Source organism: Lacerta agilis, chromosome 12, assembly GCF_009819535.1.
Source record: "Lacerta agilis isolate rLacAgi1 chromosome 12, rLacAgi1.pri, whole genome shotgun sequence".
Classification (NCBI taxonomy): Eukaryota; Metazoa; Chordata; class Lepidosauria; order Squamata; family Lacertidae; genus Lacerta; species Lacerta agilis.
The window spans coordinates 14,005,099-14,029,222 of NC_046323.1; the positions used below are offsets into that span (position 1 = coordinate 14,005,099).

The window sequence follows — 24,124 nt, forward strand, 5'->3', positions numbered from 1 at the left end:
AAGCGCGGCGAGCCCCGCCCCCCCCCCCGGCACCGGGGCGTAGGAAGGGCGCGGGGGCGGCCAACCCTCCTCCTCCTCCTCCTCCTCCTCGCATCGCCCATCTGGGGTGGGAGTCTCCTCGCGCTCGCTCCCTGAGCGAGGCAGCGCTTCATGGCCGCGCGCCTGGGCTGAGGGGCCGGGCTTGAAGCGGGAACATCGAGGGACGGGGCGGATCTCTCCGCCGCCGGACACAAAGCGTCGCCGACGCCGCTGCTTTTCGCAAGCCCGGGAGAAGGAGGAGGAGGAGGAGGAGGAGGAAGAGACGGCGACGGCGGCTGCTCCTCCTCGGGTCTCTCTCCGGCCCTTCCTCTCTCTCTCTCTCTCCCCCTCCTTGCGTATGAATCAGGTATTTCCCAGCCCGCCGTCGGCAGCCGAGGCCGCCTCCTCGCGCTCTCCCCGCGCGCTCCATGGAGAAGGCAGCGGCGGCAGCGGCGCAGGGCGGCGGCGGCGGCTGCGGGGACTCCGGAGCAGCCCCGTCCAGCGGCGGCAGTAACAGCAGCAGCCGCAGCAGCAGCCGCCCCACCTCGGCGGGCTCCTCGCCGTCCTCCTCCGCCAGCCGGGGAGGGCTCTCCGGCCGCCAAGGAGCGTCGGCGTCGGCGGCTACACCAGCGGGGAGGCCGGAGGGAGGAGGAGGAGGAGGAGGAGGCAGCAGCAGCAGCCCCAGCTCAGCCGCGGCCAGCCCGGGAGGGAGCGGGGGGCTGGCGGCAGGCAGGACGACGGAGGCGGTGCTCGAGGGCTCTCTCAGCAAGTACACCAACCTCATCCAGGGCTGGCAAAGCAGGTAAATGTTGTGGGAATAACCTCCTTTCTCAGTCTCATTTTTTTTTGGGGGGGGGCTCAGTGGGTCGACCTACTTCCTTCCCCCCCTCCCTATTCCTCAGCCCCCCACCCATTCCCGCCCCACAGGATTTGCCCCCTCTTCCCGCCCTCCCTTCTTTCGGTGTTGGCCTCTCTCGCTCCCAAGCCCGCCCTCTTTGACTCAGAGGTAAGGTGGGCGAACTGTGGAAGTTTCCCCTGCCCTGCGACGGCTTCCCCGTGGGATTCCCCACGGCCGCTTCCCACAGGGCAGGTGTCTATGTCTCCCCCTGCTGGCTGCTGGATGAGGTGTCCAACGCTGTTCCAAGTGTTCCTCAACAACCCCCCCCCCCCCAATTTACCTGATCTTCCTTTCTTTTTTAGAAGTTGCAATTCCAGCATGCACTCATATGCCAAATCTGAACTCTCTGGACCTGTTCCATATGCAGGGGGATAGCTCAGCCGGTAGAGCAGGAGATCCTTAATCTCATGGGTCATGGGTTTGAGCCCCATGTTGGGGAAAATATTTCCTGCATTGCAGGGGGTGGGACTAGATGACTCAAGTGGTCCCTTCTGACTTTACAGTTCTGTGATTCCAGTGGCAATGGGATAATAACAGGACAAGAGCTTGAGGAGCCATGTGTTTGGTAGCACCCGGCTCTTGGGAAATTGGCTGTGTAGGCAGCCCAGTGTTGTATGCCAAGGTTGCAAGTTCGATCCCCGTGTGGGACAGCTGCATATTTCTACATTGCAATGGGTTGAATTAGATCAGGCATAGGCAAACTCGGCCCTCCAGATGTTTTGGGACTACAACTCCTGTCATCCCTAGTTAACAGGACCAGTGGTCAGGGATGATGGGAGTTGTAGTCCAAAAACATCTGGAGGGCCGAGTTTGCCTATGCCTGAATTAGATTATTCTCAGGATCCCTTCCAATGGCAGAGTTCTATGCTTCTAGTATGCGGGACTCTGCCTTTTGAGGCTTTCTAGTGCATGCTGATAATTTAATTTTGCATGTGGAAGTGGTACATGTGAGCAAGCTTTTCCCAAGGCCACTATGTACCTGGAATATCTAAACTGACCATGTAAATAGTCTGAAATACCTGAAATTATTAGGAGCATATCCTGAGGACTTAATATTGATCAGTTTTCCTTCTTGGTATGGTTTATTCACCCTGTCATGTTTGTATTCTGGGCTGTTTTGACTGCATGCTTACTAGTGAAATGGAGGTTATGAAACGTTAATTCTGAACTATTCAATACATCGTTGTGATATTCTTTTCTTTTTAGTTAAGATTAGACTGCATTAACTGCTTCTTTCACTCTCAGATTGATTAGGGGAATGAGTAGTGGGTTTTTAACCCTGTCTATACAAGTTTATAGAAGAAAAGGAACTACAGTATTGTTTTTCATGGTTTCCCCAATTTGCAGTTTGAAAGCAGAGACTGTGCAGTTGTGTATGCAGCAGAAAAAATTTCGGTTTTTGGGTTCCTGTGTTTAATTATCCTATCGCTTCTGGGACAATACACTGTCAAAAAGTTTGTCCTGTCATGTTTTCTTTAGAGTTGAAAGCTGCAGTCCTAACCCTAGTTTACCTGGAAGTAGGTAATTGCAATCCTAACCCCAATTTACCTGCAGTCAAATTTACTTCTTAGTAGACAAGGTTAGGATTGTGCTATCAACTGTATTTTTATTTTTACTTTTCTAGACTTTTGCATGGTCGTGGTTGGATGCTAGCAACTTAAAATTTTTGTTTGATTTTTTTTTTGTCATTTTGACTGACAATAGGAGTTGGACTTGTTGGTTTGGTGGTAAGACCAATGGCATTTGTTTTGCGCAAAATGGCGCAATTTCTCCTACAAATGATGTATTAGTGGAAAGATGGAAGGAAATATTCAACGTTCCGCAGCACAATCCTGTACATGCCGCTTCATAGAGTTCTAGTTTAATAGGGCTTACTCCTAGGTATACAGAATATTGCAACACAATATTCTGCCCATTCGCTCCCCACTCCCGGGGGAAAAACAAAACTTGTTCCATTTAATACTCATTGGGTGAAGGAGAAAAAAACCTTGCATTTCATGTGCATAAACAGCTGTAGGGATTGACAATATTGATTCTTTTGGTTTGCATAACTTCCTGGTGCATTATTAAGAGCAATCTTCCCCTTACAAAGTCACTCTGACTTTCGTGGGCATGCAGGTAGAGACGGCCACTGTGAAGGGGAAGAATGTGTGCCATGTTTTTGCAGCCATCTGTAGGAGAATGTAATGCTGATTGCTGCTTTTTTCTTTTTAATTTATCAGAGCTGAGGTTTCTGTTTTCGTAAGATAATGCATATGTGTGTGTGTGTGTTTCTTCCTTTGTTTCAATAGCAAACTTTAATAACTGCTGAAAATGGTAAATTTGCAGAAATGTTTACTCGATTCAGTACAGAACGTACAGTATACCCTTGGCCAGCCACTCATTCTGCTGGAGAGGCAACATGAGAAAAGGGGTTGAGAGCCAGTGTGGTGTAGTGGTTAAGAGCAGTAGACTCGTAATCTGGGGAACCGGGTTCGCTTCCCCACTCCTCCACATGCAGCTGCTGGGTGACCTTGGGCTAGCCACACTTCTCTGAAGTCTCTCAGCCCCACTCACCTCACAGAGTGTTTGTTGTGGGGGAGGAAGGGAAAGGAGAATGTCAGCCGCTTTGAGACTCCTTCAGGTAGTGAAAAGCGGGATATCAAATCCAGACTCTTCTTATGGTGGCCAAGACTCTGACCCTGCTCCCTGTCTGACCTGCTAGCAAGGCTGGCTGTCATGTATACTCCATGTCTCTTTGATTTTTGAAATGGCAACTTGGGAAAGGGAGGCAGGCAACTCCTTTTAGGAGGCTGCATTTGGTCCAGGAACTACTGGTTGCTGATCTTTATAGTCATTCTTTTCCTTACTGGGAACTGGGATTTTCTAAGTCATTGTTTAAATTTCTGATGGGGAACATAGATTCTACACAACGATCTTAAATATAATTATTTTGAAAAAGCTTGCGAGAACCAATGGTCTTCGATGTGCCTCTTCTGTTTCTTTGCAATTTCCTTTCTGATACAGACTGGAAGGACTATTTCTAGCACAGTATGATATGATGATAACCTGCTCTTCAATCAGTTTCCTTGTTAACTTTTATAAATTTACACGGATATCATTCTTTCTGTTTCCTTCCTACCTTGATTCTTTGATCTGTTTGGTTGGTAGATAACAGGTTTGTTTGTTTTTGTAATATTTAAGTAGTGTTTATCTAAAGTTAGATAACATCATCGTCCCGGTGTGTATTACTTTAGAGCACTGTTTCCCAACTTTGGGTCTCCAGCTGTTTTTGGACTACAGCTCCCATCATCCCTAGCTAGCAAGACCAGTGGTCAGGGATGATGGGAATTGTAGTCCAAAAACAGCTGGAGACCCAACGTTGGGAAACACTGCTCTGAGGTTACGGTATATTGTACTTTATGATCTGCTGATTTTTTTAGTTTGAAGGAATTAGTGGAGTTGCTCAGCCATGAATCTTCGCCATCCTGTATAATTGGGTGATATCTGGACACCTGGCTGCCTCACTGTCTACTGCTGACTCAAAATAAACCCACCTGTTTTGGTTTGAATGTAGGTCCTAGCAGAGTCCACTGTTTGTAGACACTGACATTTTGTTCCTACACACACACTGTTTCTTAAGCAGTTAAGGATCTAATGTTGTTGTTATTATTTTTATGACTATTAAGTCCCGTTGGAACCTTTTGTGATGAGCTGTGTCAAAAGGTTCCCCCCCCCACCCAAAATAAAAAAATCAAGTTGAAAATGTTCCCTATTAAATGCATAGGGACATCCTTGAATAACATGGAACACTTCTGTTGCTGCTATTCATCAGATTTCTTATCTGCCCTTCATCACAAGGTCCCAGGGAGGGTTACAGCAATCTAAAAATATAATATTAAAAACAGTTGAAACAGATTACAACCAAGAGAACTGAGTAGGTCCTAATCTATATATCTGAGGTGTTAAACCATAGAGTAAATACGTGCATACAATAAAAACTAAATTAAGTAGGTGACAGATGCGCACCTCGGGGGATGCCATGGAGAGGCCTCTCCTGGGCTCTCTCTGCTGTTCTTAACACCAAAGAAGGGAAGGAGGAAATATTTCAGATATTTTCGTCCGATGTATTGAATACAGTAGTTCAGAGTTAATGTTTCGTAACCTCCATTTCACTAGTAAGCATGCAGTCAAAACAGCCCAGAATACAAACATGACAGGGTGATTAAAGCAAGAAGGAAAACTGATCAATATTAAGTCTTCAGGATATGCTCATAATCATTCCAGGTATTTCAGACTATTTACATGGACAGTTTAAATATTCCAAGGTACATGGTTGCCAATTTGAGCACCTTCAACTGGGCCTGGGAATGAACCCAAAACCAGGACAGCTATTTTAAAATGGGGGTTATGCATGTTCTAAATGGAACCCCCGCCATTGATCTGGCCACTGCATATTTTTTTTGAACCAGTTTAAGCTTTCAAGCCAACCTCAAAGTCAAATGTGCTTTAATAACCCAATCTGGAGATTACCAGAACATGGAGCACAGCTGCCAAATCATTTGTCTGAAAGGGACTATAGCTGGCGAACCAGCCATAGCTGGAAGTAGGCACCCCTATCCGCCTGGGCCTCTAATGACATGTTGGATCCAGGAATTCCCTGCTTTGTAATGTAGTCCTGACTACAAATGCTCAGAGGTATGTCCTGATGAATTCAATGGAGCTTACGCTCAGGTCATTGGGGTTAGGACTGCAGCCTGAGTTAGACAAGGCTTCCCGTTACAAAAGCCATGCTGGTTCTTTTTGGTTAAGCTTCTTCTATACCAGGCACCCTCAACCTGTGGCCCTCCAGATGTTTTGGCCTACAACTCCCATGATCCCTAGCTAACAGGACCAGTGGTCAGGGATGATGGGAATTGTAGTCCAAAACAACTGGAGGCCTGAAGGTTGGGGATGCCTGTTCTACACTCAAGCACATGTTTGTTTCGCCCTTCTATCCCCTTGCTGATCATTCATTGACCAGGTGAGAAGAAGTTACAGGTTTGCAATTTCTTGGTATCTTTAACCACTTTCTAGTTGTATGGTAAAGAGGCTGATTTGAGAGAATACCTTTTCTCCTTTGCCCCACTCGCCAGAGGGGATATCCAGATTCAACTGTTCTTGGTCTGGATATCATCTCACAGCTGCATACAGTGGTGCCTCGCAAGACGAAATTAATTCGTTCTGCAAGTCGTTTCGTATTGCGAAAAATTCGTCTTGCGAAGCACAACCATAGGAATGCATAGGAATGCATAGGAATTTAATTCCCATAGGAATGCATTGAAATTTTCGTCTTGCGAAGCACGACCATAGAAAAATTCGTCTTGCGAGTCACCTTTTCGTTAGCGAATGCCTTTCGTCTAGCGAGTTTTTTGTTGTGCGAGGCATTCGTCTTGCGAGGTACCACTGTATATCTTTTGCGAGGGCTCCCAGATGCTTGTTAGAATTTGGTGTGGGGAGGAGAGAAGTTGCAGTTTGTAGTCCCACGCCCCATTGCATCCTCCCCTGTCGTGGACAGGTTGCCTGCTGCTGACCTCCAAGCTGGTGACACATGTCCTTCCTCAACAGTTGTGCTTCTAAAACTAGGAAAATTAAAGACCTCCCTTGTATGAATAGCTGAACTCCTACAGCTGAGTCTTAAGCACATCCACTAGGGCTGGGTGATATATCAATATATTGTCCAAAACTAGTTTGAAGTCCATATTGTGGATACCAGTTTCATAATGTTTGACCTGGCAGTATATCGTGACTCATTGTGTGTGTGTGCGCAAACTATGCGAAAATCACAATGTAGGAAAAGCCGTGAAGCCAGCCAGTGTTTCTACATAGCTCCATCCTTATTTCAGACATGGTGGTATATCGATGTATCACGATGCTTAGCTGGTGATATACAGTGTTAGAAACTGAGATATGAAAGCTGGGAGTTAAATGGCACCTTAAACGTAGGTTATGGGTGCGGTGCAACAATGGAATGTCTAGGTGCACTTTTTTGTAACGAGAATACAAAGCTGAAAATGAATGAACTGCTGCTAAAATCTTAACATTCATTTTTCACTTGGTCTAGACCAGGGGTCGGCAAGGTTTACCTTGCCTGGGCTGGTTGGTTCACTCCAGCGGAGTTCCCTTCATGGGCCAGATCGCTGGCGCGCCTGCGATTTCCGGCGTCTGCACAGACACGATTTCCGGCGTCTGGACAGATGCGATTTCCAGCGAGTCCCCACGCTGCACTGGTTTAGCATAGCGCGCAGGGACTTGCTAAGTGGGCACCTCAGTTCGGGGGTGGCTTGTGGGTTGGTTAAACGACCACCGTGGGCTACTCGTGGCCCATGGGCCTTAGGTTGCCTACCCCTGGTCTAGACTCTATTCCTCCTCTGAAGACTGCAAAAAACAAAGCCATACTCCCCCCCCCCAAGAGGGTCTCTTCTCCAGTCTTCAGAGAGTGGGGAGGCAGACGAAGGTCCTTTCCTTCCACTCTGCAGTTTTAATCTGAAATCTTGGGTGCAGCACTTCGCCCAGACCTCAGAAACTGTTTGCGCTAGTGAAATTCTTTGTCGCAAAACGCTCCTAGAACAAGGGGAGTTTCGAACGCTGGTGATATATCTCAATGTTGAAAAACAGATACTGCCCAGCCCTGATATCCACTGATACATTGTGTTTCTCAGTTGCTGCACATACAGCGGGGTTCCCGACTTTTCCCATTGTGCTTGGCTTAAAAAGCCGCTTTTGAAACTTGGGGAGGTGTCGAAAGTCTCTTATGGTGCAGAGGGTGGTTGTGGTTGTTAGGTCCCCTGAAGGAGATGTTGCGACCGTCCGTGGTAATTGTTTATTGGCATTAATCCAGCATCCTGCTGTTAGCTTGTAGGCCAGGGGGTCAGCAAACCTTTTCAGCAGGGGGCTGGTCCACTGTCCCTCAGACCTTGTGGGGGGCCTGACTATATTTTGGAGGGGGAAAAAGAACAAATTGCCCCACAAATAAGCCAGAGATGCATTTTAAATAAAAGGACACATTCTACTCATGTAAAAACACGCTGATTCCCGGACGATTGGGCCGCATCTGGCCCCCGGGCCTTAGTTTGCCTACCCATGTTGTAGTTCCTTATCTGAGTGAATAGTTTAACTCCTTTGTCATACAGCTTGGTGGGAACTGATGTGTAAAACAGCACTGCAATATAGCCACATTTTCTTCCTTCAAGATCCATGATATTTTGAAAAACATGATTCTTTTGCAGCAGAATAGAGCGCATCGTAATCATTTTTTAAAAGTAAACCTGGTAGATCCATAATTTGCGGCACAATCTGCCCTGGGCTTCTTTGGTAGGAAGAGACAGATATAAATTGGATAAACAAAATAAATAAATCATCTAGTCAAAGATGGGCACTTTTAGGTCTCGTTAATTTCAGTGCGAGATGTTTGAAGCACGTGACCGTTGTTTATTAGCTGTGTTCAGTTGTCATCCCCTCAGTTTCTAATGTATTCAGAATTTGCTTCTTGCTACAAGTCTGGTTATAAATTATCAGTTAAGTTTTAAAAATGAGCCGTTCCCTAGAGGGCACATGCTCTATACAAATTAACCACTGTTGTTGTGATGCATTAACTGTTTGCCACACTGCAGGAATTAAAAGGTCCATGTAGAATATCAGTCCGCTTTTATTGAGTCTGTGAGCCAGCAGCTAACCAGAAATGGAATGAATGGAATATACCAATTCAAGTAGAACCCTTTCAGAATATGATTGCTCTAATCCAGGATTTCCCAAACTTGGGTCTCCAGCTGTTTTAGGACTACAATTTCCATTATCCCTGACCATAGCTGTCAACTTTTTCCTTTTTTTTAAGGGAAATTCCCTTATTCCGAATAGGATTCCTCACAAGAAAAGGGAAAAGTTGACAGCTATGTCCCTGACCACTGGTCCTGCTACCTAGGGATGATGGGAGTTGTAGTCCAAAACCAGCTGGAGACCCAAGTTTGGAAAACCCTGCTTCCAATCCCTAAAACTTGTGTTATGAGAAGCTGTTTTCAATACCTCACACATCACCATGGTGTGTGTGATACATTCAAATACTAGACAGCTAGTAAAATTATTATTATCAGCATTAGCATTTTAATCGCCGCTTTTGATGTTCAGTCATTTTATTTGTATAACACTTTTCTAAAGTTAAAACCATGCTCAAGGCTGTTTACGACCTATATAAAGGAATTACATAACTACAGACATAACAAAAAGCAGTCATATACAATACAGCATCGAAAAGTACGCAACCAAATCGAACAATTTCCACATAAATCATAAGGTCCAAAAGTATTCTTGGTTTTTAATTTAATTCCCACTCCCAGTCTGTTAATAATAGAACAAAAATAATCAGCAAGAGGTAAAAAATAATAATCCGTTCTGTTTGTATCAATAACGATATGGTACAGCTTTACACTTTAGGTGAAAGCTGGCAGCTAATTAAAATGCTCTCCACACCTCCTCATATCTGTGTTGCATAATATGAGCTGGTACAATAGTTCTGTGTCAAATACACTCTTAATGTCCCTGGGTGTTTGTATTCCATAGGCACAGTGGAGATTTAATATTATTATCTCACGCAGAGCTTGCTTTAATTCTGTTAATGTAGAATGAAGTATATTAATCCTTGTTGTTTTACATTTTGTCCTTGACTTAGTAAAATGTCTTAGACTTCTCCTATCTCAAATCATTTCTGTGACAGATAAGTTATATTAAAATACGTGTGGAGTAGTAATTCCTGTTTTGTTACTCTTTCAAAGAAGTAACTTTTCAAGATTTATATCTCTGATTTATAGTTCTTTGATTACAAAGAACTCATAAGTCCCCCCCCCCTCCGGTATATAAAGCCAACTGTGAACTGAGAGATTTTGGAACTGGGACTGAAACTGCAGTCCTATATATACTGACCTCAGAGTAAGTAGGCCTAACCATTAAATTCCCTAGGGCTCATTTCTGAACCCGATATGCATAGGATTCACTATGAATCAGTTCCAATGAGCAAACTAATATAATATAATATAATATAATATAATATAATATAATATAATGCAAATGTTGCCTGATATTAGACAGTACATAGTGCTGTGCCTGGCCTGAAACATCTGTGTGCTCCATCTTCATGCAGAGGTCCTTGCCAGATTCTTTCAGGATTGAAATTCTTCCACCTTTTGCATCTCTCTGTCCATTTATTAACTGCAGCCTGTGACAACAACAACAGAAGTAATTCCAGAACAAAACCCTCATTTCTCTTCGAAAAGTGGTTTTAACTTCACAGTACCTTTGGAAGTCAAACGGAATCTATTCTGCAAGTATATTCCAAAACGTTCAGAAACTAAAGCGCAGCTTCTGATTGGCTGCGGGAAGCTGCTGCAGCCAATCGGAAGCCCCGTTGGACGTTCAGGTTCCAAAGAACATTCACAAACCGGAACACTCACTTCCGGGTTTGCGGTGTTCAGGAGCCAAAACGTCCAAGTACCAAGGCGTTTGGGATCCAAGGTACAACTGTATGTGCATTGGAAGGCAGGTTCCTCTTTTTTGAGTAGGCTAGTAACTGTTGTGAGCTTATTTATAATGCCTTATTGAGCACAAAAGAACATGACAGGCACAAAGGGGAGTCCTGTTTTTGTGTTCTTTTGTTCGAGAGGACCTGAGAGATGGATGGAAAGCTAGCTATGTCTGTTGTGGGCCTGGGAACAGATGGGCCCACACCTCCTTTGCTTTTCATTACTCCATTTACTGTTGTTCTGCTGTTGGAGTGGAGGTCTTCCATTGATTCCCCCCCCCCCCAAAAAAGTATTGGGCATCTACCATCCCTTCCATTATTTTGCCTTGTAAATAGTTACCAGTGCAGGTAGTAGGGCTGGGCAATATCTGGTTTTCAACATTGTGATATGTCACTAGCTAATTCCGATATATCACAATGCCTGAAATAAGTGTGGCATTGGCTGGCTTCACAGTTTTTCCTGCATCGTGATTTTCGTCGGCGCCTGCTCTTGTGATTCACTGCCCTTTACAAGAGGCAGGGGAGAGTTGAGTCGGCAAAGTTAACAGGGGCTGCAGGAATTGAGAAAAGAAGAAGAAGAAGAAGAAGAAGAGGAGTTTGGATTTGATATCCCGCTTTATCACTACCCGAAGGAGTCTCAAAGCGGCTAACATTCTCCTTTCCCTTCCTCCTCCACAACAAACACTCTGAGGTGAGTGGGGCTGAGAGACTTCAGAGAAGTGTGACTAGCCCAAGGTCACCCAGCAGCTGCATGTGGAGGAGCGGAGACGCGAACCCAGTTCACCAGATTACGAGTCTACTGCTCTTAACCACTACACCACACTGGCATTGGCTAGCTTCATGGTTCTTCCCCACATTGTGTTTTTTGCATAACTAACACACAAACACACACACACACCATGAGTCACGATATATTGCCGGGTCAAAAATTATGAAACCGATATCACAATATGGACTTCAAACCAGTTTTGGGTGATATAGTTTTACCTTGGTTCTCAAACAGCTTGGCTCTCGAACAAATCGGCTCCCGAACGCTGCAAACCCGGAAGGAAGTGTTCCGGCTTGCAAACGTTTTTTGGAAGCTGAATGTCCGACGCAGCTTCTGCGGTTTCCGATTGAGTGCAGGAAGCTCCTGCAGCCAATCGGAAGCCGTACCTTGGTTTTCAAACGGTTCCGGAAGTCGAACGGACTCCCAGAATGGATTAAGTTCAACAACCATGGTACCACTGTATATCGCCCAGGCCTGGTAGGCAGGCAATCTTAAGTGGGCCTGAAAGAAAGCAGAAAAATGAGAGTAATTTAACAATCTGATTTCAGATGTCTCCTCCCTAGTTCTTGGTCGCTTGGATGTGATCCTTTCTTGCTGCAGGAGGCCACATAAATGGTAGTTTGCAAGCCTCCTTAAGGAGTAACTAGATTTGAAGTAACTGGATCAAATTGGATGATCCTGTAGCTACAGTGAGGCTGGAGATATTTTTGGGGGTGGGCAAATGGAAGCTTAGCAAATGGATGAAGAAATATGTACATTTTTATTCTTAATATAAGGGTTTCCCACATATGAGCGAGAGGCTGAGGAATTGGATTAGAAACCTATCGGCTCCTTTTCTCAGTTTGTTTGTTTTTTTATCCCAGAGGCTGCTGGTGCTCTTTGCAGATTGTTTCCCATTCTCTAAAGAGAACCATGGCACATGTTATGAGATTAAACCCAACAGATATCAGGTGCTTAGATATTAAAAGATGTTGAATCTTGTCACTAAAGCTAGCTTAAACCAAGCTCATACGCTCTGCTTGCTACAGGTCAAAGAAGCAGCACTTAGCCTGTGTCAGCAAAACGATAACAGGTTTTTTTTTTTTTTGAAGGCGAATAAATAATTAAACGAAATAAGGATTCCTGAATTTAAGGTGGATTCATTTTTTTTATGAGCTTGCCCAATGAGCTTGCCATCTAAGATGGACAATGGGAAAACCGACATGTGGAAGGAGTTCTCAAACTTGGATAACTTGCTGTTAATTATCTCTACAGGTTGCATGCCCCCCACCCCGATCAACAGTCTCCCTACCTGAGCTAGCAGAGGGGGTCCCAGGGATGGTTTTAGTGTCCGTCCCCCCGGCTTAGTTGTTCAGGGTGACTTCTGCATCCATTCCAAGGCCCCCTTGTCTGCTGTGGCTCAGGATTTCATAACCCATATGACAACTGTGGTCTTGTCTCTGTTTATATCTGCTTCCGTCTGTGTGGCAGGATGCTCTCTGGGTTTATTTTTCTGCAAAGGATGACGGTGATCGGGATGTTGGGGTGTGTGTGTTGAAATATCTATTACTGTACCTTGGACAGTTAGTTTCCTGAAAGGATTTAGGACATTTCTTACTGTACATGGTTGGAGAACCAGTTAGGATGGTCTATTCTTAGACCCCTGTAGGGGATTTTCCTGCTACCTCTTTCTGGTCCATTTGAAAGCATGGTTCCCTCTTCTGGAATAGGGGAAATGGCCTGGACAGTTGGCATTACTGCTGCTAAACCAGGCATTGGCAAACTCCGGCCTTTCAGATGTTTGGGACTACAACTCCCATCATCCCTAGCTAACAGGACCAGTGGTCAGGGATGATGGGAATTGTATTCCCAAACATCTGGAGGACCGGAGTTTGCCTATGCCTGTGCTAAATACAGTGTGTCTTGTTGACTAGATCCTAAGTTCCCTGGTTTTCTGAGGAGCTGAAAGGGAACATTTTTTAGGAGAATACATTTTAGCAGACCAGGGAGGGATGTGTTCACATTTTCTGCTTGCTTCATTTTCATAGATAGCTTTCAGTTTATTGAGCGTTTGAGAATGCAGACTAGTTGCTTGGGGATTTTAGGCTACCCATGTACTCAGCTGAACCTTAACAATCCTGACTCATGAAGGCAGCCAGAAGAGACTTGGTTGGATGAGGAGGAGGAGGAGGAGGAGGAAGAAGAAGAGTTTGGACTTGATATCCTGCCTTTCACTCCCCTTAAGGAGTCTCAAAGCAGCTAAAGGAAGTATATTTCAGTCCGGGGGAAAGACTTCAAAACAAGGAGGAGGAGGAGGAGGAGGAGGAGGAGGAGGAGGAGGAGGAGGAAGAGTTTGGATTTGATATCCTGTTTTATCACTACCTGAAGGAGTCTCAAAGCGGCTAACATTCTCCTTTCCCTTCCTCCCCCACAACACTCTGTGAGGTGAGTGGGGCTGAGAAACTTCAGAGAAGTTGACTAGCCCAAGGTCACCCAGCAGCTGCATGTGGAGGAGCGGAGACGCAAACCCGGTTCACCAGATTACGAGTCTACTGCTCTTAACCACTACACCACGCTGACTTGCATGATGGCATTTGAACACCACCCTTGGGGATGGCGTTGTACCATCTGTTTTGAAAGACGTGAGACTTCTGCTGGAAGAACCCTGATCATCAGACTCCACCCCTATGGATTACTATCTGCCTGTGTCCGAGTAGTGGCAGCTCAGCTCCAAACTTTCTTGAATGATACTGATTTCTTGGTGAATCTGGATTCAGGCCCAGCTTGGGACTGAAATAACACTGGTGGACAGGGAAAATATGTCTATCAACAGGTTCTGTTGGAACTTTCAGTGGCTTTTGATAGATTTAACCACAGTGCCCTTCAGTAAGTAAGTAACTACCATATTTTTCGCTCCATAGGGCGCACCTCGTTTTTAGAGGAAACAAAAAAAATAATAATTTCTGATTTTCCTCCTCTAAAAGCCCTGTTTTTTTGAGGATCAGCTGAAAGTTTTGCAGCTTTTTTACAAAGGGAAAAGCCCTGTTTTTTTTTTTTTAGGATCAGCTCAAAGTTTTGCAGCTTTTTTTGCAAAGGGGGAAAAGCAAAGCTCCTTTTGCAAAGGGGGAAAAGCAAAGAGGAAAAGCCCCATTTTTATGGGGTTCAACTCGCATTTCTGCAGCTTCTAAAGGAAAGGGAGCCTTTTCTTCAGTTTCCAGACAGATAATCTAATCAGCCAATCACAGATCGCTGGGGAAACAAACAACCTCCCTCTGCAGCACATTCAACATTGGAGGCCTGGGCAAGAGGGCGGGGCTGAAAGGGTGCCGGGGACTCTTATCTCTCTCCCAATCTCTTGCTGATCAGCTGCTGAGCGGGGTCCTTTCAACACTCCCTTTTCTCTTTGTAAAATAAAAAGCATGATCCCCTTTTGGCCCCACCATTTGCTCCATAAGACGCACAGATATTTCCCCTTACTTTTTAGGAGGAAAAAAGTGTGTCTTATGGAGCGAAAAATATGGTAACTAACTGGGTCCTCTATCAGGAATGGGGCTTGGAGGTACTGTTCTGGGGCAGTTCTGGACCTTCTGCTTTTGGGATTTTACACGTCACCCAGGGATGCTTAATGCATCCACATCAAAGTGCTGAGGGAGGTATCTTGTGGATTTGGAGTTGAGTGTGAACAATATTCAGATTCAGTTGTGTGTCTTTTCATGCTGCTGTTAGTTCTTTAATTGATTTGTTATGCTTTGCGGTTTCAACTTGGAATTTGCCTTGGGGACCTGAATTTTTGTAAATTATTTTTTTTGTAAAAAAGACACACACAAAAAAGACTTCTTTGCACAGCACTTCTTAAGGGCTGCTTTCTAATACTGTTGCAGAAGAAATAAGGAACGTTGTTAATCTAAAACCAAGATAACCACAATGCCCGCAATAAACTCTTCCCTTTAAGGGAGATTGGCATTCTTTGTGTAGCATGATCCTGGTACTTGCCATATTGGATCTCCTTCCTTGATCTGTCTTCATTTAGCATCTTAATATATGGACATGCTGGTTTTCTTGAGCACTTCCATACATGGCAGCGATGACTTGGACCAATTATGGCAACATGGTCAACTCTACCGTTGCACGGTTCAGCAACTGGTGTTAGAAAGAGCCCAGGGACTCATTAGTTTTTTTACGGTACGGTTTTATAGCAAGATAATACGGGTTTGAGTTGGCATTGGCTTTTAATTTCCCAGTTAGAAGCTGTGACTAAATCAGACTATGACATTAGGGAAGTGTGGGAGGTGCCCCAGATGGTTTCCTGCTTAAATATAAAACACTGAGCCTGGGACTGGTCCCAACTGTGTCTCGGGAGGGTGCCTTCAAAGTGAGCAGCAAAACCAGTTGGCTGAGGCTAAATATAAAAGCCAGCACTGTGAAAAGCTGGTTAGGGAAGAATGCAGTTGCAATGCAGACAATGGCTTTGTTGTGCAATAGATTTGCAGTCAGGTGGTTTTTATTTAATGGGCTACAGATCTCTCTTACCCAGCAAACTTGTCTCTTGTAGAAAGATCTCACTTTCCCAGCACAGAAATAACCATGGGTTGTTGATAGTAGGGGGGGAAAGTGCCAATATTCCCTTCGCTCAGGGGTTGGCAAGCTAAGGCCCATGGGCCACAACAGCCCACGGGAGTTGTTTAACCAGCCCATGAGCTGCCCCTGAATCGAGCTGCCTGCTTGGCGAGTCCCCGTGCGCTGTGCTAAACCAGCGTGGCGCAGGGACTCGCTCCTGCGGCGCCGAAAATTGCGTCTGCGCCGACACCGGAAATCATGTCTGTGCATACACAGATGCCGGAAATCGTGGGTGCCTGCACTCATGCACACCCGCGATCTGGCCCACGGAGGGATCTTGGCTGGAGTGAACTGGCCCAGGCGAGGTAACCCTTGCTGACCCCTGCCTTAGCTAATGCTTCCTCTCTGTTTGGGAGGCAAATGCTGCATGAAATATGGCTGCACAAAAATTTATGGGTACCCATTGGCCAGTACCTATGTAGTCACCAGTGGCAAGCTGCTTTTCCACCTATATCGTTAAAAAAGAAATCCACCAGTGAACACCTTATCTACAAAATATTGCACAGGCAGTGCATTTCCCCAGCAGTGTTCGAAGTTAGCCAGGTGCAAGGCACATTTTGCACCTGGCTTAAGACCACTTTTGACCAAGTGAAGATTCCTGGGTGCTGGGATGGCCCCTGGCATCTCCACCATCTGGAGGTGCATGCCTGGGGATCGTTGGATCTGGACTGTTTTCACACACTAATACTACATCCTGTAAAATTCTATCAGTTATATTTTATCTGTAAAATTGGAATTGGATTTCTGGAACCAAATTGCTTTTTCTGAGCAGGAGCACTCACCATTAAGAAAAAAAAAGTTTGGAATCGGCCGATATATATGTGGACTGTCCCTGGATCAAGTGACTTTTCTTCTTTAAGCTCTCAAAGCTCTTAACCTAGCTCAAGGTTGTCATCTGAACAAAGCCAGATAATAAAATCAATAATCAAAAAAACTGATAATCAATCTCAGTTTGCCATTTGAAAAATAAGGCTTTAGAGCAGTGATGGCCAAACTTGGCCCTCCATCTGTTTTGGGACTACAGTTCCCATCATCCCTGACCACTGGTCCTGTTAGCTAGGGATGATGGGAGTTGTAGTCCCAAAACAGCTGGAGGGCCAAGTTTGGCCATCACTGCTTTAGAGCCACCTTGCCCCCAAATGGCAACCAGACATTCCGTTTTGGCAATTATAACCTTGGTTTTTAAGGAGCCATTTGGTGCCTAGTTTATATATCTGAGTTTCAGACACTGCTAAAATGCAACAGCAAAACATTCCTTTCCTTTCTCCAGCTGCAGGAGATGTGAGGAAGCAAACCTTTAGATGTAATCGACTGACAGCGTGTGGGTTGGCCAGTTGAAACTAATAAGCCCAGTGAATTGTGAAAGAATTGTGAAAGAATTATTTTGAAAGAATTGAAGATTAGTGATTCCTCGCAGGATTGGGACACTGGGAACGCATGATTCCCATGCACTTGGAGCCAAATTGGCTGCACTTGGGAGCTTCTGATCAGGTGTTGCCAAGTTCAGATTGTAGCGGACATTCCTGAATGAAGCAGATCCCAATGGCACTTGCATTCAGTGCTAAATTTAAAAGACTTCAGTGAACAACTGGCAGTCTTCCTTAAGGATCCTGGCCTTTTTTTTGCAGCTGTTTCTTTACTTGTCACACACCCCTGATGTCATATGATGTCATCTGTTTGGGACAGGTGGGTGTGGCTTGTGGGAAATGGCTGGGCCTAATGTGGCCCAGAGGGTGGAGCTTTCCCGCTACACCATGTTGGCTTCTCAGTGGTTTTGTTTGTGTGTTTATTGTTTGCTCAGCCGCTTTATAAAATGTTTATATGTATTTCATTGCGACACACAGCACTCTGACTTTAGATTCTTTAAATTCAGTGGATGCGCATAAGCCTGTTCATATACTTATTTATTGCAAATAGCCTCGGGGACCGTGTGTCTATGGATATTAATGCATTTCCTTCGTAACATTGCAGATTTGCTGGTGTCTGGCAGTAATTCTTGCTGAGGGCTGAGTGTTGCTAAAGTGATGGGTGAACCATGAAGGTCTGGGGAGGAGGGGGGAAACCAACATGGCCTCAGTATAGAACTCTGCTGACTGAGGATAGCTTGTTAATCTATATCATATTCACAAAGACCTCCTGGAAATGCAAGTGCCAAAAGTTTTAGTAGTTCACCCTGAAAGTGCACCTTCCTAGCAGTTTGTATATTAAAATCATATTAATAGGTGTTAAGCTGTATGTGTATTTAATATGCAGTAAATCAGTTAAGGAGGTGTTTTCTGACATGAGGCAAACTTTGTATGAAGTCATCAGCACAAAGTTTTCTGCAAGCTGCTGTATTAATAAAGATTAAAGGGCTAGTTTGCCGTCATTGAGCAGCACGGGTCCTGTGGACTTCTGTTCTGGAGTATGCGTCTGTTTATGCATATCTAAAGACCAAAGTTCAGTAAAAAGGATTGTACACAGGTTGGTAGTCCGTGGGGGTTAGTAGAGAGTGCAATCTTCTGCTTCTCCTATACTGTTGGATCATATGTACATGGCAGTGTTTGCAAACTGGTTCTGTTTGCACTACGGGCGACTCCCCATTTATGTGGGGGTTGCATTCACGTCGGTGGGATGTGCATAAGACCATCCTGCCCCCGCCCTGCCCCCTTGCGGGGCCAAAAACAGTGTGTGCATGCTGATCGCGTGCAAATGGGGAGTTTTATATGGGAGAACTAACCTATTTTACAGGCCCAGTTCCTACGTGATGCTAAACTTGTGGTTTAGTGCTACATGGACGAGCCTCAAAGAGTCCAAAGAAAGTTGTTGGGCTTGCGTACTCGCTTCTAAACTTATTGCTGAATTCAATTAAACTTTAAAACAATCTCTGCCTAGCATTGTACATGAACCGAGCATCTTGCTTTAAAACAAGCTCTGGTGAGTTTCCATGCTAATCCACACCATGCGCTATGAAGCTGGTTTATCAAACTACCCAGAATTTGTTTTAAGCCAAGATCCCTGGTTCATGTGGTGCACAAAGCACTTCATCAGAAGTCCTTCTTCTGACCACAGAGAGGAGAGGGTCATGGTGCTTTGCTTAAGCTAATTGAGGCTCATCCTCATGGTGCTAATTGCCAACATGATCCAGAGGAGTGTGAACTTGGCCCTGGCAGATCCAGAGCCAAATCTGTCTCCCATATACTGAGTCACACTGCCCAGGCTTATCAAATTAATGGTACTGTTCTGTTGATCTTGGAGAGTATATTGGCTGTCTGTCTTAGGTGTGCATGGGGCCTAGTGGCTGGAGGGTACATAATCCCCATGTGGGGCTATTTTATGGGGATTACATGACCACCACCAACAATAATACTACCCAACTTGGTTTTTATCAGGTTTGCTAAACTAAGAGCTTGTATTGTTGTTGTTCAGTCGTTTAGTTGTGTCCGACTCTTCATGACCCCATGGACCAGAGCACGCCAGGCACTCCTGTCTTCCACTGCCTCCCGCAGTTTGGTCAGACTCATGTTGGTAGCTTCAAGAACACTGTCCAACCATCTCTCTGCCATCCCCTTCTCCTTGTGTGCCCTCAATCTTTCCCAACATCAGGGTCTTTTCCAGAGAGTCTTCTCTTCTCATGAGGTGGCCAAAGTATTGGAGCCTCAGCTCAGGATCTGCCCTTCCAGTGAGCGCTCAGGGCTGATTTCCTTAAGAATTGATAGGCCTTCTTTATGGTCTAGCTCTCACTTCTATACATCACTACTGGGAAAACTAAGGGCTAACGGACTTCATTTTGCTCTCTGACTTATCAAGGGACCCATGAGCTCTGATACAAATAAATCCGAATAGCTGTTGGTTCCTTATATTTTCACAGGGAGAACAGCAGTTTCTTCTGCGTTCCCCCTGCTACTTAACATCTATCTCAAAGAGGAGTTTCAGGGAACCTGAAAGCTTGGCTCACTACTTTGAGATAGTCTGGTTAGTTCTGATAAAGGTGCTATTATCTCCTGTTAGCTGACTGTATCTGCTTACAGACGTTATCAATCTATTTGGTCCAGCTGATATCCTCATAATGCCAAACATTGCGATCAATAAGTTCCAGCAAGCTTTGGACTTGCCCCAAAGGAGGAGATAGAAAGCTTCAACTTGGATAAAATGCATGCTTCCAGATCCTGGTTTGTTAACTAAACCTCAGTTGGAATATACCAAGTTTTGATGTAAGGACTGCAATATATTTAGAACAAAAATGGGGAGCTTTGAATTTTGTGTGTGTGTATGAGACGGAGAAGGAGAAAGGTAGTGGGGAAGGCCTGAGCTCAGTGCGCATACTGGCTCATTCTTGTAAAGCTGAGCTACGCTGCTGCAGTGCGACATGCCCATTTCTTAGCAATAAGCTGCTGAAGGATTTTATCATTAAAATAAGCTCTAGGAGAGTTTTACATTACTAAGGCGGCCAGAACCAAATGACCCATTTATTAATTTATTTACGTATTTATGTAAACCAAGTCTATCTCTCTGGGACTGATTGCAGTATGCATGTTTACCTCCTTCCCCACCCCACCCCCAGCAAAGTCTGGTTTGCAAGATAATGCACGAGCATGGAAAACGTATTTGGGCCTGTAATTTGAACTGCAATGGAGAAAGGGCACGGACCTTATATGATAATAGTGTTCAGAATTCATGCGGGCTACGTTTTGGGTTTGTTGTTCTACGGATTAAGAAGCTTAATCGAAGGGGGTAGGACACTACGCGAAGACAACAGCAGTTGAATCCAAATGTGAAACTGTGGCAGAAGTGAATGGGAAAGAGGCTGAGGAACGTTCTAATTCGGATTACGGTAGCTGTTTGGCTCAGCTTGGCCACCTACAGCTGGCATCAAGCTAATGGGCCGCTGATCATTGTGACTGCCTGCTTCTCCCCTCAGTTTCTACTCAGATTTCTCACATCTCTTCAGGGTACTCAAATTGGTGTAGCCCCACTTCATGGTTTAGAAGCCACTGTTTATACTGGCAGAGGAAGAGGAGTGCGGGGGGAGCGTACTGCCCCTGGCAGTGCGATCCCGGTGGGGTGCCATCACAGCTGTCCCCCGCCCACGCTGGGTGCCACACCCCCGCAGGCGGTGCGCCCTGCCCCTGCCTGCTCTCCGCCCCCCGGTCCCAGAGCATGAAGCTCCGCTACTGACTGTTTATTGTTTCAGTGAGTTTTGCGCTGGCTAGCTTAATTAAGGTGCAAGAATTGAGACTTCCATTGGAATAACCTTTGAGGTTCCTGAGCAAAGATTCAAGCGGCCTCAGTACTTCCCAGTCGAAAAGCAATCGCGTGGAGTTGTAGCCAGCTAACTAATTCTGGGAAACTATGAAGCAGACTGGTGCCACCACTAAGAAGGAGCCGTAGCCAGGGCGGCACATCCTGTTTCCACTGCCTGAGGTTTAATTTCATTGTTTTATTGCTTATATATTTGCCACCCTTTGGGAAGAAGGGCAGGAAACAGATTTAATAAATAAAATAATAGCTGCTTTAGCTGGAATGCCGAGAGATTAAAATACCTTTAGAAGCAAGATTTCCTTAATGAATAAGCCCATTTATGGTATCAGGATTTTCATTACAGGTCTGTATTTTTAAAATGTCAAGAAAAAGGCTGACTTGGTTTTATTTGCCAATTAATTTTGAATTTCTAACATTGAGTTCCTGGCATTTTGCCTTAGTCTACAAATGTTTGTGTACAAGCAGCTTCCTTGAAATCTGTGCTGCACAGTCTCTGTTTTGGGAGTTTTGGTTTGAATTGCCTGCTTCTCCACAGTTTCAAGAATAAACGACTACAGTGTGTTTTCCATGGGGCTGTCTTTGCTCAGGGTTTGGAAAATGAGGAGATACATAGGACCTGTTATCCACCGGTTGCACTGTCTTCTAAGCTTAACTCACCATCTTGGTTCTTGCATAGAAAGAGAGCTCTTTTCTAGCTTGGCCTCAGCAAACCTTGCCCTTCTCTCTGTGAACTCATCCATCCATCAATATATGCCTCAGTCTAGTTAATTTCTAAAGTGAAAGGCATAAAGTAACTTGAGCAGTATTTGGTTATTATCGGGGACAATATAGGGAGATAACGTAATACTTTTCAGCTGGAATACCGTGTCCAATTCTGGGTACCACAATTTAAGAAGGATGTTGACAAGCTGGAACGAGTGCATAGGAGGGCAGCCAAGATGACCAGGGGTCTGGAAACCAAGCCTTATGAGGAGCGGTTGAAGGAGCTGGATATGTTGAACCTAGAAAAGAAGAGACTGAGAGGAGATGTGATAGCCACCTTAAAATATCTCATGGGCTGTCACATGGAAGAGGGAACAATCTTGTTTTTTCCTGCTCTGGAGGGTCGGACTCGAACCAGTTGCTTCATGGTACAAGAAAGGAGATTCTGACTAAACACATGGAAAAACTTTCTGACAGTAAGAACCGTTTGACAATGGAACGGACTCCCTCAGGAGGTTGTGGACTCTCCTTCTTTGGAGGTTTTTAAGCAGAGTTTGGGTGGCCATCTGTCATGGAGATTCCTGCATTCCTCATGGTCTCTTCAAACTCTGTGATCCTCTGTATTGCTTGCATTCTTTTGAAAAGCCAAATTCTTAGTCCACTTCTAAGCGTTACAGCAAAAATGTAAATGCGGAACAAATGTGTACGGTAGTCCACTTCTATCTTGATATGCATTACATAGTTGCATATTAAAAATGAGAACTTTTTCAGGTGCTGCATAGGAAATTGAGATTACATACATGTGTTTATTTCCCTCTCTATTAACAGGTATTTCATGCTGGATTTTGAGACTGGAATCCTACAATATTTTGTGAACGAACAAAGTAAAAACCAGAAGCCACGAGGGCTGTTATCCTTAGCTGGAGCAGTAGTTTCTCTCAGCGATGAAGCCCCTCACATGTTGGTGGTATACTCTGCTAATGGAGAAATGTATAAACTCAGAGGTATGGTTATTTGTCACCACTGCTGTTTTTGGTGTGTGTGTGTACAGTAAGTCCGCAACTCACACTGGGTTTACATTCCGGAGATTTCGCCTAAAGCCAAAATTGCATGTAGTCAAAGCACATTGGGTTCAATGTTGGGTGGGATCGCCAATGTCTTTTTTTCCTGGACATCCATCCCCTTTTTAATGAAAGAAAAACTCCTTTTTGCCAATTGCATAAAGCTGGATGCACACAAGTTAAATGTGTGTCAGTTGTGGGCTTATTGTACTATTTAAACTTGCCTTTCCTTCAGCTGTTGCATTTCCCCCGCTACTCTTTGTTTAATAGTGACAAGCTTTTAATTGGTTTGGAGAAGGTAATGCTTTTGTGTTTGAAACGTTGAAATGACTACCTTAAGGCAGTATACTCAGCCAGGCAACGCGGTTCACCTAAGAGCCAGTTTATAAAAAGTGAAGCTTACTCTCTGAAATAAATAGTCTACTGATGGTTGCCTTGTTCCCCAAGGCCAAACTGAGGAAGTCCTGAATATAGCTGGGATGGAAGAATCCGCCCTCTTCTTCCTCTCCCCGCCCCCAGCATAGGAGGGTGAGCATAAAATGAGCTGTGATGGATTAGACCAAAGGCCCATCTAATCCAACATCCTGTTTTCCACAGCAAGGGTCAACAAGATGTCCCTGGGAAACCCACAAGAAAGACCTAAGCTCTTTCCACTGTTATCCATACCCCTCTTCTTAGGAGAGAATTTCTAATTGATATTCAGTAATGAAATGTTTCAGTGCTGAAATAAAACAAGATCTGAATTCCTTTAAGATTATCTTAATGGGAACTTGCCCATATTTCTCCATCTGTAAAAAGAGGTCCTAAGGTCAGTACAGGGTGATATGTGCTGCTTGTATGTGTGGCTGCTTTGAACAGTGCTCTGCAGAACCAAGGCAAAACTGAAAGATGTAGGTTTTAGTCTCCACTTGAAACAGAACGTCCCAAAATCTCAAAAGTGCAAAGTGCAAATTTCCTTATCCAACTAAAAATTTAATAGCCACTGCATAATACCTGTTCTATTTAAAGATTGTGCTGACCTACGTTGCCTTGATTCTGAACTGGAATGTTGGCATTCAGTAGATTAATCTTAGATTGCCTTATTTAAAGTGCAGTTCTAAGCACCTTTACTCAGAATGTAATCCCATTGTATTCGGTTGAGCTTACTCCTTGGCAAAGCCTGCAAAGAATTGCAGGTCCATATTAGAATAGCGCGGGTGGCGCTGTGGTCTAAACCACTGAGCCTAGAGCTTGCCGATCGGCGGGGTGAGCTCCTGTTGCTCGGTTCCAGCTCCTGCCAATCTAGCAGTTTGAAAGCAAGTCAAAGTGCA

General features: G+C 44.9%; 1 protein-coding gene across 3 annotated transcripts in view; it reads left to right on the forward strand.

Moving 5' to 3' along the window:
- The first annotated feature begins 329 nt into the window (after window positions 1–329).
- OSBPL10 (oxysterol binding protein like 10) overlaps window positions 330–24,124 on the forward strand; it is a 76,621-nt gene continuing 52,826 nt past the window's right edge. The window contains exons 1-2 of one of the 3 annotated variants that reach the window (XM_033165379.1): window positions 330–820; window positions 22,582–22,757. In XM_033165379.1, coding sequence (XP_033021270.1) covers window positions 447–820; window positions 22,582–22,757 — 550 coding nt within the window. In that variant the 5' untranslated portion in view covers window positions 330–446. The remainder of the gene's footprint in view (window positions 821–22,581; window positions 22,758–24,124) is intronic. The other 2 variants (XM_033165378.1, XM_033165377.1) reach the window with 2 other exon arrangements.